General features: G+C 39.9%; 1 protein-coding gene across 1 annotated transcript in view; it reads left to right on the forward strand.

Annotated features, from left to right (window-relative positions):
• KCNB2 (potassium voltage-gated channel subfamily B member 2) overlaps positions 1-14,362 on the forward strand; it is a 202,475-nt gene that overhangs the window by 11,749 nt on the left and 176,364 nt on the right. Inside the window, exon 2 of the mRNA XM_063327045.1 lies at positions 3,776-4,460. Within this exon, the coding sequence (XP_063183115.1) occupies positions 3,882-4,460 (579 nt within the window). The 5' untranslated portion in view covers positions 3,776-3,881. The remainder of the gene's footprint in view (positions 1-3,775; positions 4,461-14,362) is intronic.

Below are 14,362 nucleotides of genomic sequence, written 5' to 3' on the forward strand. Positions count from 1 at the left end.
AATTGGCTTTGGTTTGGAAGAATTTTATTTAATATTATGGGCATTTTCCTGTGAAGTCGTTCTATTACTGCAAGGAAAGAAAATCACTTTTATCTGGAGTTGCTCTTATTATATATCTGCAGCTGGAATTTGTGTCTTTCTCTACTGATTGCTAAGCAGTGCTGACGAGCAGCCGGCCGGCGCTGCCTGCCTGCCAAGGGATAGTCGCATTTCTCACTAGCCCATGGTCGACAAAGTGCATGGTGGAGTTGCACACAGCCAAAAGGATAATGCAATAAACTAAACTGAAAAATATTTTAAGCCTTCTCAGGACAAAATTTGCAGTGTCTGAAGAGTTAGTTGCAGTAGCTAAAATCCAGGAAGGTTATTCAATGAATGGTAAAGGTAACTTCACTTGCATAATTTTGTCATAATGCAAGATCTGGTGATTTTGTGTGGAATTTATAATGTGGATTATAAAGTTTAAAATGTTATGTAGTTAAAGTAGAGAGTATTGATTACATTTCTGTTAAAGGCACAGTTAAATACAGGCTCTGTAGTCCAGGCTTGGGATTGCACAGGATGAAATTTTAAAATTTTATCAGCAGAAAACAAAATAAGGTGCGAAGAAAGGAACTTAGGAAGCAAACTAAAAGCTTTTTTTTTTTAAGTTACGTTGCCTACTGCTTGTATATATTTCAATGAAAGGAGCTCTGTAAAAAGGTAAAAATAGCCCTCACGTTTCAAGATTCTTCATTTGGGAAGACGCTTTTTATTTTTGATGTTTTCAGAGTGCTACGTGTTGTGAATGCTGGTTCATCCCTAGGTACATATGTACATACATAGCACCTTGGATCCAGTCTTCTAAAGATTAAACTTAATGGTGTTTCACTGCTAACTTCAGTATGGCCACAGTTAACCAGCATTTTTAAAGCTTTTTAGAAAAGCCACGTTTCCTCAAGTAGGAAGACGCAACCAATAATTATACTGACAAATCAGAAAATGTTTTATCAGCTTTAGGCCAGTCTTGGTGACACTATAATTTTGCATTGTTTTACGAATCTGTGTGGTAACTACACTGCATAAAAGCTAAAACAATGCGTAGTCTTGCGTAGCTTTAGTTTTTGTAATCAGAAAAGCAAATGACGGTATGGTTAACCAAAGATTAATGAGATCAACTGCTTGATTTGTACTGTGTTTTACTCAGTATTGCTAATATTAGGAAAAACATATTAATAATAAAAAAAAGGAACCCTGTGAGATTCAATGGTGAATAAACTAGTGAACCGCTGCAGAAATTGCCCGAAGACTTGACTGATTTCATGGAGAATGACAGAACCTCTCTATGAATTTCTTAAATTCTTGTGTTTTGTTATGTAAGACATCCTTGAAAGGAGAAACATCATGGTGCATTAAAGCCTAAAAGAATTTTTTCAAAAAAGGTTGTAAATATTTCCACTGTGGAGAAATACCCTCTCATAACTGCTTAATGTCTATGTGGTTGTTTCTATGTCAGAAAACTGATAAATACATCACAGACCATTAGGAGATGCTTAGGTGAGGACACCTTGCGAAGACCTGAGTTCCCCCCCCTTCTTGGAAAACCCCCCATCATCCCCTTGCATCTAGGGCAATGAGGAGGAGGGCAAAACCAGAGAAAGAATCAGCCTAAGGCGAAGAAGAAAAGAAGCAAAACATAAACCAAACATAACAGAAAGGAATATATATTATGTAAACCTACTGATGACAGGGCTTTGGTTTTGATATGACATTTATTTTTGCAAGTGAAGTTATCATATTGTCTTTTTCATGAATGAAGGTAAATGTTACAGGCTTAAACCCTTACGTAAATAGGCACAGAGGTGCTCTGGGTTGCACTGGGAGATCAGGAGGGAGCTTCATAGTGCAGTGCTGGAGGCAGGATAGGAAGAGGCAGAATACACAAGGCCCCTTGTGTTTTTGAAGTAGGTCCAGCTTGACAGCGAAACTGCTAACAAGATGGTGTTTTGGGTTGGTGCCATCATGGGAGTTAACAAGACCATGAGTAATGCACTCAACTGAAAAAAAAAATAAATCTGTAAACATAAATATTGCTCTGATGGGTAATTTTCCTTTTCCCTGATGTCTTTGGATGAGGAAGTCTGTTAATACCTGTATCATACATGGATGAGCCTTATTATTACTTGATATGTTGGTGGAGGAACTTCTGAAGTTTAGATATAATGAGGTCTAGTAATTTTATTTTTATACTAGCAACGTAGTCAACATTGTCATGAGCGTGTCAGATTACATGCTGAAATAATTCTTTGTTTTTCCTGGTACTTTTAGTACAGGATTATTCTAGACCCTCACTGCTCTGGTGAGGATCTGGTCTTCGTGACCTAATTGCCTTTCAAATTTCCACCTTTTTTCATGGCGAGTTTTTACCCATTTGCTCTTGTGCCATTATGGGCCTTTAGTACAAGTAGTTCTTCTCCCTCCCTGGTGTTTACTCCGATTTATTTATAGGTAACAATCCCTCATACCACAGCCTTCATGCTTACTCTGCAAAAAGGATCAAATTCTTGGTCACACCGAGTGCTTTTTTAAAGCTGGAGTTATTTCACTTCAAAAAAAAAAAAAAAAAAAAAAGACCGAAAAGACTGGACTGTTGAATTGCTGATTTGCAGAGAATGGGAGGAGGAGATGTCTACTCAGGGAAATTACTAAGGAAGACTTTCCTTCTTTGGAAGACAAGCTTGTCTAAGCATTCTTAATATTCTTCCCTTTGGGCCATGATACCATTCCTAGGTTATTATTTAAGCACTGTTTCAGATAACTGACCATAGTAGAGGTGGTGGGTGGGTTTCCTTCCTTCCTGTTTGATACTGATATTCCAAATTTGGCGACAAACAGCTGCACTTCAGAGTTTACTGAAGCACTAGGCACAGCGAGCGAGGATGCACTTGCGGGTTATTAAAACTGAGATTGGTGATTGCTGTCATGCAGTCATGTCCCTGCGGCAACTCAACAGGTGAGGAAGCGGAACAGAGAAGAACCTTTCTGAGGAGCCAGGGCATGGTATGCACAGTCCTTGCCTATGTAACCATGTATTACTGTTTGGTTGGCTGCAGAAGAGTCAGGATTATTTTGACCTGTTTGTAAAGAAATCAGCAGTGTCCGGTGCTAGAAAATTTGACTTGTCAGAATGGCAATTGAATTGTTTGGTGAGTAATGTTTGGCCATGAAAGAATACAGTGAATCAAGGTTTGGGTTGGGAGGGGGAGGGAAGCAGATTGGTTTCACAAGAGATTTTGATATGCTCTAATTCTTTCATTCAGTTTCAGAATATATCTCCCAAATTTGAATTATTCAATAAAAGGGAAGCTAGCTCCCATTTCACTTCTTCCTTACGGATATCTCTACAATCTTTCCATTAGCATACCTCACATATTAATTGGCAAGTAATCAGACTAAGCTGACATGGCTTAGACCAGAAAACTGGTCTTAAAGCAGAAACTGGTTTTAAAAAAATCCAAAACAACAAAAAAACAAGTCCTCTGTACAAACTGTCCCAGTTGATTTTCGTGAATGCAGAAATTCCAGTGAATTTTTTCCTTTGCCTAAACATAGTGCTCTTAGCTGTTCCAGTTGTGCCAGTGGTTCTGTATATTACCACAAAAGAGTCTCACTGTAGAGAGAGCAAATTACCATCATTAAATTTTCATCTGCATATGAAAGCGGGGAAGGAGACAGACAGAGAGAGATTGGGGAATATATTGTACATTGCGATATTCTAATTTTTTGTCTTTTTTAGCTTCAGAAATGGAGCTGTCTATCTGAAGAAGACTCTGCCCAAATATTTGTAGTCTCCAAGCTCATTCTACTAAAGACTCTGGTGTTACAACTGCATCCTTTTCAGAATGGCTGAGAAGGCTCCGCCAGGGATCAACAAAAAGTCTTCGAGGTCTACCCTTTCTCTGCCTCCAGAACCAGTGGAGATCATTAGGAGCAAAGCCTGCTCGCGGAGAGTTAAAATAAATGTTGGTGGGCTCAACCATGAAGTGTTGTGGAGGACTTTGGACAGACTTCCAAGGACACGATTAGGAAAGCTCAGAGACTGCAATACTCATGAATCTCTGCTAGAAGTATGTGATGACTATAATCTAAATGAAAATGAATATTTTTTTGATCGACACCCAGGGGCTTTCACTTCCATTTTGAATTTCTACAGGACAGGGAAACTACATATGATGGAAGAAATGTGTGCTCTTTCTTTTGGCCAGGAGCTTGATTACTGGGGGATTGACGAGATATATTTAGAATCTTGCTGCCAGGCAAGATACCATCAAAAGAAAGAGCAGATGAATGAGGAGCTGAGGAGAGAGGCAGAGACACTGCGCGAGAGAGAAGGGGAAGAGTTTGATAATACCTGCTGCCCAGATAAAAGGAAGAAGCTCTGGGACTTGCTGGAGAAACCCAACTCGTCTGTGGCAGCAAAGGTAGGAAAAACAGTGTCCTTAATGCAAAGACGGGAGAAAATGGTTTCATGACCCATGTATCTGACATGCATCAATCAACAACTTTCACTAAAATATTTACAGAGAAGAAGAATCTAAAAATCTACATATCATGACGTGAATACACCCAAATCTGTCCTAAAAGCCTCTGAAATCAACAGAAGGAATCCTGTTGACTTCAGTTGATTTTAGGCATCTGCTATACTCCACTTTTGTTGTATTTAACCAGAAACATCTGTATGATTGTTAATGGACTTCACGTTAAACTCTTTGATGAAAATACAGACAGAGAACACTACCTGCTTTTCTGTTAGAAAAGCATTTTGTTGTGAGAAACATACATATCAGTATTGTTACTTGTCCTATTACAGGCGTTGCAGAGGAGTAGTATCAGTGTCTCACAAGGTGTACGGGATAGGGTATCAAAGAATAATGTCAACAGCCGCTGTCTGCCATGGTTTTACATTGGGTGAGGACTGCAGTATATTTTCTCTTATACTACATTTTTGCAATCAAGAATTAAGAGTGTTCTGTATAAAAGTATTAAAATATTAAAGCGCATATATATACGCATACATATATATTTGTATGTATGCATGTATATGTATTTAAACAACTATATATTCTATACATGCACACACACACATATATATATATCTCTAAAATTTGTATATATTTAGGCAGAAATGAGGAAACATTCAGATGAAGCCTTGTTCCAGTACTGCTGTCTTCAGACAGGCAAGCTGGCAAAAGTCTCACGGATACAGTGGAAAAGTTTACCCTTGTTAGAGAAGCGGGACTGCACAAACAGATGTTGGTACTGCTATTTAAAAGAAGGCTTTTCTTGCTTCTTGAGGAACTTCATTGTTCGATTTGTGATGTGAGCTACTATTTAATGTGAGGGAAACTGTGGAAGCTTGTCTCCAGTTTGAACCATTCAGAGCAAAAATGTTGTGTGATTAGATGTTTATGTTCAGCTTAACTGTACCTTTATTTTCTTCTGTTGTTGATTTATTATTGGATGCAACGCTATTGGACTAAGGTAAGTATTAAACTGTGATGGTGGAATGGACAAAAACCAGAATCCTGGCAAAGATTTTACTTGCAATAGCAACTTCTTACCATTGATGTGCAATACACATTTTTTTTTAGTTTAGTTTTTCATTGTGGACTGACTAACTGTTCAAGGAAGGACTTACTCTTGTAAAAAAAATTATTTATTGTGCCAGAATATAAGGTTCATAACTGGAATAAAAGCCTATAGGGGGAAGAAGAAGGTATTCAGAATATTTTAGAAAATGATATGAATACATTTTCTGCTTCTGAGATACATATTCTAGGCCATATGTTCCTCTCCAGGAGAAGGAGCAGAGGGGAAGCAGATGGGCATAAGTTGTGCCAAAAAGGGTTCAGGGAGGCCATGTTACACACCGCGATCCCCTGGTACAAGCTAGCATCCATCAGCCCCCCCAGCACTGCTGTGACACAGCTGCTACACAGCCTGCAGGAGTCAGGGACCAGCTCCTCTGTCCTGCACGGCTTGAAACGTCGCTGATGTGGTCTGCAACAGACCTCTTCTCCTGGACGCAGGCAGGAGGAGATCCTCCTCCTGGAGCCACCCGGCTGGGGCACGCTTTTCTTTATTAAAATAGAAAAGAAAGCTATCACCAAAAGGGCTTGAGACATGTGCTTAATTAGTGTTTTCCTAAGACTAGGTAGAAGTCAAGACAGTAAGGTGGACCAGATGAATAGGGCAGAACTAAAATACTGATTCTTATGTTCTTTGCCTATGAATCTGACTAGCATTTGATCATTCTTTTGCTTGGCGGATAAGCGCAGAAGTATAGGATGGTTCAACTTGCTCGAGTGCTTGCCGATGACCGAACTCTTCTCATGATTACAGTGCCCCATCTTGGATTTGCTTAAAAGGACTTAGGCCAACCACGAGCTTTTCAGAAAGTCCCCTTTTGGCCACTCAGGCCAGATTTCTCCTCAGATTTTGCAAATCAAAGTGGCCATTTCTTTCATTTCCCAAGATGTAAAAATATTTATTTTTTAACTTTTTTATTTCCCTTTTCCCTCATGTTGTGGTTCGACTGAATGTTATAGTTCTGTGCCTTCTTGCTACAGGGAGTTTCACATTGCACTTGTATGCGTGTTGAAATGGTTTTCATTATTTCAGTTGCCTTCTGTCTAAATTAATGCCAGTTGATGTGATTTCTGTGATTCTAGCAGATGGAATTCACCATATTACATGCACTTGGTTTCTCTTTCTAGCGACCCTCAGTCTGTAAATATATATGAGAGCCAAAATTATAGTCAGCTACACCCATGGCATCTCAAAGACGGCTGTAGAAACTTGACCGAATGACATAAAGGAGAACAAAACCTGTCGCAGCACATTCAGACTTGGGGAACATAAGCAAACAAGCAGAGCTGCATGTAAAGCGAGATAAGCTGGAATCAGTTGGATGTACTTCCACACAGTCTGGAGCCATCACAGACTGTGTTAGGTTCTGTGGCAAGGTTTTATCTGAGTGTTTGGATAATACCACTTTCAGATTTCTCGTCTTTTGTTCTGTTATGTGGTGAGTTGCTAGTTTGACCTGAAACAAGAGGCAAAACCATCTTCTTTCCTCTGTAGTAGAAAGGACGGTGGGATTTTGAGAGGGGAAAGTTGGGAACCAAATGAGGAAATACACTGTAAAGCCTCAAATTCAGAGATTTGCTCCCTTCGAACTTCTATAGAAAGAGATGAAACCATGTCAGTGTGCATAGCTATCCTGCAGATGCCTGTTCAATCATTCAGAAGCCGCATAGCACCCAAGCAGTTGACAGGAACAGCTTGCTTTTTAATCCCTTTCATGTAAAAGATTAGGAATGTGAGATAAATACTCAGGTGTGGTTTCAGTATGTGGCTGTGTCTCACCACTTCTTGATTCTGCTAAGATCCCTTCTAGGTCTGATCCAAAGCTTTACTGAATTAAGGGGGAGTCCCGCTTTGGATTAGGCATCTCAGGACAAATCCTGCTCCTTTCGAGGTCAATGACGGCGTGTCATTGACTTCACTTACAGCAAGGTGAGACACAACGAGGTGACAGTCTATGAACAGCGGGTGTTTTACAGGTTTCTGTGACAAGAAATTGGAGGGAGCAAGATGTGTGTATGCCAAGAAATAAAAACTGTGGTTAGCTAGTAAGAAAGGAATATTATAGGTCGAGTATACCTTGCAGTAATGTTATCAATAAATATCACTCAGATTTTCCATTTGGTATTTTATATCACAGGTTGGCCCTTTGGATACAAATAGAGAGTAATTGCTTGGGATTGATTCTACAGGTCTTTCTTGTGCCAGTCATTCTTTCTCACATGAATATTTCCTTAAAGCTCAGTGCGACTATTAACTGATCGAGTATAAAAGGTAGTATAAATAAGTTAAGTCATTAAAAAAAAATTACTAGTCAGTCACACTCTGTCCTTCATTTTTTGCATAACCCCCGTTGATGTACATACACTGAAGGGTAAAATATTGACCTTTGTGACTCTGCAGCGTGGGGTTTTCCTTCTTTAAATTTATGTGAAACCTGATGGGGTTGAAAGTGTTCTCTGTTGTTTGTCTCACTGCATGGCTCATTTATCCTTATTTTATTTTGTTGATTTCTTTTTTTTTTTTCTGTGGGTTTTTTTTTTTTTTGGTTTGCATTACTGACTGTAACATGAGTATTCCTCCTTTGTGAAAAGCACGCTGATTTATCAGCTAACTAGTGGATTGTGGATTACAGAAGGTATAATTATCCCAAGCCTGACTGGAAATCGTGAGGAGTTTGTGTGCTGTTTTCAGTAACTAATCCCCTAGGTGAAAAAATTCCTTTGGGGAAAAAAAACCAAACCACCAAACCAAGAAAGAGGAGATTTAAGACACTGATACTTACTTAGCTACCAGGTGCATTATGGCTAGGCTTGCTACAACGCCTTGCCAGGAGAGGACACAACTATTATATTTTAGGGGCCTGATTCTTATATTCCATAAGGCTGTTCTATAGTTCACACTCATGCCTATTTTGACTTTGTAGAGCAGACGAAGAGTTGTCTTGGGGTGAGTCTTTATGCATGACTTAGCAGAGTCTTTATGCATGACTTCAGAACAGAGCTGAGTGTCATATAAGACATTTCAGTATTCCTTCACAAGTCCTGTCACAATCTCCTGGATTGTCCCACAGTGTTCATTCTGGGGTGAACCCTAATTAATTGCACACTTACTGGTTGTTTTTGGGTTGAAGGTCACATCATATATGCTCAGAGGACTTTAGGAAAGCAGTTAGCTGGTTGGTTGTACTGCAAAGAACAGCTACCACACATAAGAAAAGTGTCTGCCACCAGCTGAATGCTTGCACTTGTAATTGAAGTGTTCAAAGGAAAGAAATACTTTTTCTTATGTTTACATCCTTTGTTATGTTATATGAACAAAACACTTTTCTTGCTTATGTCCTCTTCTCCATTTAGGTTCACGTGTTCTGCGTTATCCTGATTTTGTTAATGTTTCTCCCTACTAAAGCTTATGCTCTATGTGCTTTCCTATCTAACCATAACCAATGCTGAAGATGACAGAGAACTATGACTGTCTCTTTTTAAAAGTGTGAGGGATGGCCTTTGTACTATCTTAATTCCCACGAATTTTTGTATTGTGTATAGTATACCTCAGAACATGAAAACACTGATTGAAGATAAGTGGCGTTTTCTAGCTAATGTGTGGGTTGAACTTGAGTTTGGTGTCTGTTTTCAACATACTTGGGGGGGGGGAAATCCTGTTATGAGCCTTTATCTGAATGTGCTACCAGAAATGTTATCATTTGCGTTGTCGCTCCCAATACTTTAAAGACAAATGGCTGCTGAAGCTAAGTTATGGTCAAGTACAGAGGATGGTCACTGGTAATGAATATGTATCTTCATCTCACCATCATTTCTGGCCAGGACACTTATTGCCACTCTTTGCTTTTAAGGTGAAGTTATTTTTTGTGCCAAACGATAAAGTCAGTCAATGTGACTGTGAGACAAAGAGATTATATTTGATCCTAGTCATTCATATTTAATAATTGAAGTGTTTTAATGTCTTGAAAGATAAGTGAATATATTGTTTTTTCAATAGATATTATATCAAGGAACACTGTAGACTGTCAGTAGTTAATTGATTTTGTTTTAAGAGCCTGTGTTTGCTCACTGCTGAGTTGGTCATTGAAAGATTATTTACCTTCTTTATTCTTCTTATATGAAGTATCATGTAACCCATGATTCAGCATTTTTGGTCAGCCTAGGTATCATAAGACTAGAGCTACCATCCCATCTGTCTTGCCCCAGAGGTGTTTAATTCCTCAGTTACATACGGATTCCTTCCAGCCCTGAGATCTTATCTGTGGTGTGCTGAAAGGTCTTGCTGTAAACTTATTAAAAGAACTTACTGAAAACTACTATTGGAATAAAATGAGTAAAACGTCCTTTGAACTGACCTACTGACGCTTAATTCTCAGTAAATCAGATGCTTAAATTTTGGAAAGAGTGCCAGGGGCAAAGATGCAAGTCATATTCAGGCAGTCTATCACTGGCTTCAAGCACTGGCTCCAGGGAATATTTGCGTTCACTGTATGAACGGCGACAAGGGATCTTTCCTTCCTGCAGCTGTGAGAAGGGGCTTCACTGACTCTGGTTTTCTGGATACATTAAGGAAAATTAAAGAGGGTTCACGACGAGTTTTGTTAAAGGAGGAAAAAAGGCAAGAATAATTATTTTAAAAATCAGGTAAATCCATTCTCAGTATTTGGAAATGAGATCTAAGTGGTAACTTTTTGCAAAACAAAGTTTTAACGTAATGATTAGAGTGTACCTGTACTTGTGACACCGTTCACAGAATCACACAGTAGCTCTTCAGGGGGAAGTGTGCTGGGATTTAGAATATAGGAGATAGTGAATTACCAGCAGGTACAGTCTGCATGAGAACAGCTATTCTTTGCCATAATGGAGAAGAGAGCATTATTCCACTTTACCCCAGCCCCATGTGTCCTTCTTAAGTTAGGAAAGCAATTTAACTCTACGGTGACTGCTTTTTTTACCTCCGCTCATATCCTTTTTTTATAGCTGTTACCATAAATTGAGTGTAGACCAGCATCAATTGCTTATACCTTTTGAAACATGTACTGTGGTATTTCTGGTTGGGATGGTAATGTTTTGTGCGTTACAACATGCCCCTCACTAACGTCAGAGGCATCTCATGAGCTGGATTTTCAGCTGTGACATGTCATTTAAGCTGTGTCATGCCGGAGTGGACAGACCAGGGTGTTGTGCCTTTCCCTTCACCCAGAGGCAGATCGAATGTCCTTAAAAAGCTGCATTTCCGTTCCGTGTTTTCATAAGCAGCTGCCAGTGCACCGTCTTCTCTCACGTAAGATATTTGGGAACCATCAGATGTCAGGGAGATACACTAATAAATTAAATGATGTGAAGACGATGTTATTTGAAGGATTATCCAGACCAAATCTGTTGGAAGCAAACTGTCTGGGTGAACAGGCTCCTTCTTGCCTTTGTAAAGCTGAGAGCAAAACGAATCTATATGATAACCCGCACACTGGCCTTTCTGTTTGAGTCTCTGATTTTCTTGCAAGATGTATCAGAGCAAAAAACTGCTCCCGAGTGACCAGGAAGCCAAAGAGATTTCTGCATGGTACTTATTTCAGAAAAAAACCATGGTATTTATCATGACATATGGCAGACTCATGAGTTTTCTATTTGATGAAGGTATGTGAGTATTTGACGCATAGCACTGAACCACAGGTCCTTTGAGGGAATATTGAAAACAAGCATGTGACACTGACACAGCTGTTTCAAAGTGACTTTGAGATCAAAAAGGTATCCCAATAGAGTCTTTTTTTTATGAAGCGACCGCAGTCTGCTCTTTACATGCCTTGGTAACTCTCTCTTTGGGGAGGCATGCAATAAGGCCAGGTTTTCATGTGGGATAAGTAAGTGTATTTCTGTTTAAGTGTGTGCACCGGCTGGGGACCCGGACAACAGCCCTACATTTGAAGTTGTTTGGTTAAGTGTACAGTATCCTTTCCACATGAATGTTATGGCATTATGAGTGAGTGAATACCTGTACTCTACATACCATACCTGAGACAGGTCTTCTAGTGTTTTTGAGCAACGCTGGAAAGGGGCATGTTTTCTTTGAAAAGCACACATAGACACTGTAACCTTTAAGTCTACATATTAACAAACTAGCCCTTATTTCCAAAAAGTGTATTTGGTGTTGTTGGAGCTTTTAGACATGCATATCCTATGTGTAAGTATATATAATATTGACAGGTGAGCCCTTTTTTTTAACTCCTAATATTGCAAAATGAGAAAATGTGTGAGGTGGTGGAGGCAAGTAGAGCAGTGGTTTTCTCTTGGTACTTAAGCACCTACAAACTGCCTGAATCATATTTGCTGAATTTTCAAGTCGTCTTGTAGCTACTTGTTATAAATATTCATACAGAACTTCTTCTAAAACGTAGGGAGAGACAGGAGCCAGAGCACAGGATGCAAACCTGAAGTCTGAGGAAATTTTTATCTGAATGACAAGGTGAACTCCTGAGGTTGGGCCAGTCTTACCCCATCTCTGAAGCTCAAGTTCATTCCTCACTGGGAAACTTTTATGCCTGCTGCTTGTGGGAAATGGTATTGTGTTGCCCTAAGCTCCTGCCTAAAAACTGACACTTCGCTGGACTGATAAAAAAGATTTCTAGGATTATCTAAGCTTTTCTGTTCTACCCTCTAAAAGGCAAGTTAAATCAAAGTCCAATAGGAGCAAAGTTCTTCACAAAACAGCTCTTAAAGGGAGATCTTTTTTCTCCAAGGCGGTAATGAGCACCGCCGCAGAACTCTGGGGCACGTTTTGTTACCCAGAGTTCAGTGTCTTCACTCATCTTTCATTGGGTCCCTCCTGATGCAACCGCAAGGGTTAGACATCACTTTAAATAGCGCAGGGGTGGCACATGCCAAGGACAGCCAGGTTGCAGGGACAGTTTTGGGTTTTTGGGTGTCACTGGCCACTTGCAGAATGCCCCATCGGAAAGGGTGGCTGCTGGCATGCTTTGGGACACTCCAGCTTGCCTTGATTTAATGTGCTGTTAGAGAAGGTATTTTTGGTGAACTCCTGACATGGTCCCAACTTTTTGTATTTCTACAGTCAGTCAGGTTTCTGTGACAGACAACGATGGCATCAAGTTTTGTTTACAAACTCACGGTCGCACAGTTTCTTTCCCAAGCACTGTAATCTCCTTTTGGATTGCTTAGCGAAGGCTCCTCAGGTGGTCTGTCTGTTCTGCTTTACTGAACTATCTGCCATTGTGTTTGGCTTTGGGGGAGGTGTTTCTGGAGAGCAGGGGCTATTGCTAAATTAAAGTAGTTAAGGCAGTTCTTCTGCAGACTGCAAAAAGTGTTACAGGCTTGTTCTGAGAAGAACTGGGAGCTCACTTCCATTTCTACTATTTTCACAAAGCCTTTATATTTTCATGTATTGTCTTTTAAAATTTTCGATAGAAATCCTTTTGTGGAGTTAAATGCCATTTGAAAAAACTGTTCCAAAAGTATCTTGGTCTGTGCTCTATGTCAGTATGCGTGCAAATGCATTTTGTGAGATTATAGCACAGAAAAACTTGGCTCATGCGCCTGAATTCTGCTGAAACACCGACATTGACTTCAATGTGCTTTAGACCATTCCGGCCAGCATTTAGCACAAAAAGGCAAAACATCTAATATGAAAAGAGTACGTCGGTGTGAGGCCAGTCCTGTTTGACTGAACCCTACAGCCTTTTTTAGTGTTGAAGCAGGAGGGGCAAATGACTTAAACATAATTTAGAGCTGTGGCTGCGGGTTCAGGATGTGTCTGATCAGAAGTCTGTTCTGTCCTCAGCAGCCCTTCAGGCCGGCATGGTACAGTTTAGTCTCTTTGCTGGCGATATGTAAAGTAATTGCAGGAATGGCGAGCACTTGTAGTACTGTGGCAGGAATTATAACCAGCCACTTCTGCATCTGTTTTCCCCTGCGTCCTGGCAGAACGCATAGTAACCCTTCACGCTGAGCACAGGTGGCTTCTCATGCCTTTCCTTTGGCCCATGACCTGCATTTGGTCAGCTTTTTTTTTTTTCCATCTTACTGTTCAATATTCCCTATGTCGTTTTACAGTCTGTTACCTAACTGCGGGTCTGTGCAGTGCAACTTGCTGTGTTTGATGGTGTTCGGCTGAGGTCAGGAGAGTGGCACCAGGTCCATGGGAGGCCTGGTGCCTCAGGAGGTAAGCCGTGAGGCTGAAGGTCCTGTGGATCATGTTGATGAGCAACTTGTGTGTTGGGAAGAAAGAGAATGCTTCTCCAGACAGGATTAGAAGTCTAGGTTGGTGTTCTGTTACTTTAATAAATGGTACGTGAAGGCTTGAAGTTGAAGACAGAAGTGCGGTGTGGTTGCACGCTAGAGTGAAGCTCCTTATAAAAGACATTATAATCTGGGAAAAGTCCCAGTTATTTTTGACAAGATATAGAGTAAGAAATCCCTACGCTTCTAGTGTTTATTCTGTCAAAGGTGAATAAATTATATGGGAAACAAAGCTCAACAGAGCTGACCAATTATTTTAGAAGGTATAGAAGCTAAAACCTGTGAACTGAATGCTAAGTAATAGAGTTTCTCTGGGTCTTTAAGCTCACTTAAAAGTGGATTTTTCAAAATAGTAAAACAAAGGGGAAAAAAACCTGTGTAAGTTGATTTATGAGGCCACTTATTGTATTTTATAAGTACTTTTGCTAGCCAACTTTTACCTTCAGGTAAATCCTTATACATACTTCATTGAACCTGATACT

Source organism: Chroicocephalus ridibundus, chromosome 2 (assembly GCF_963924245.1).
Source record: "Chroicocephalus ridibundus chromosome 2, bChrRid1.1, whole genome shotgun sequence".
Taxonomy (NCBI): Eukaryota; Metazoa; Chordata; class Aves; order Charadriiformes; family Laridae; genus Chroicocephalus; species Chroicocephalus ridibundus.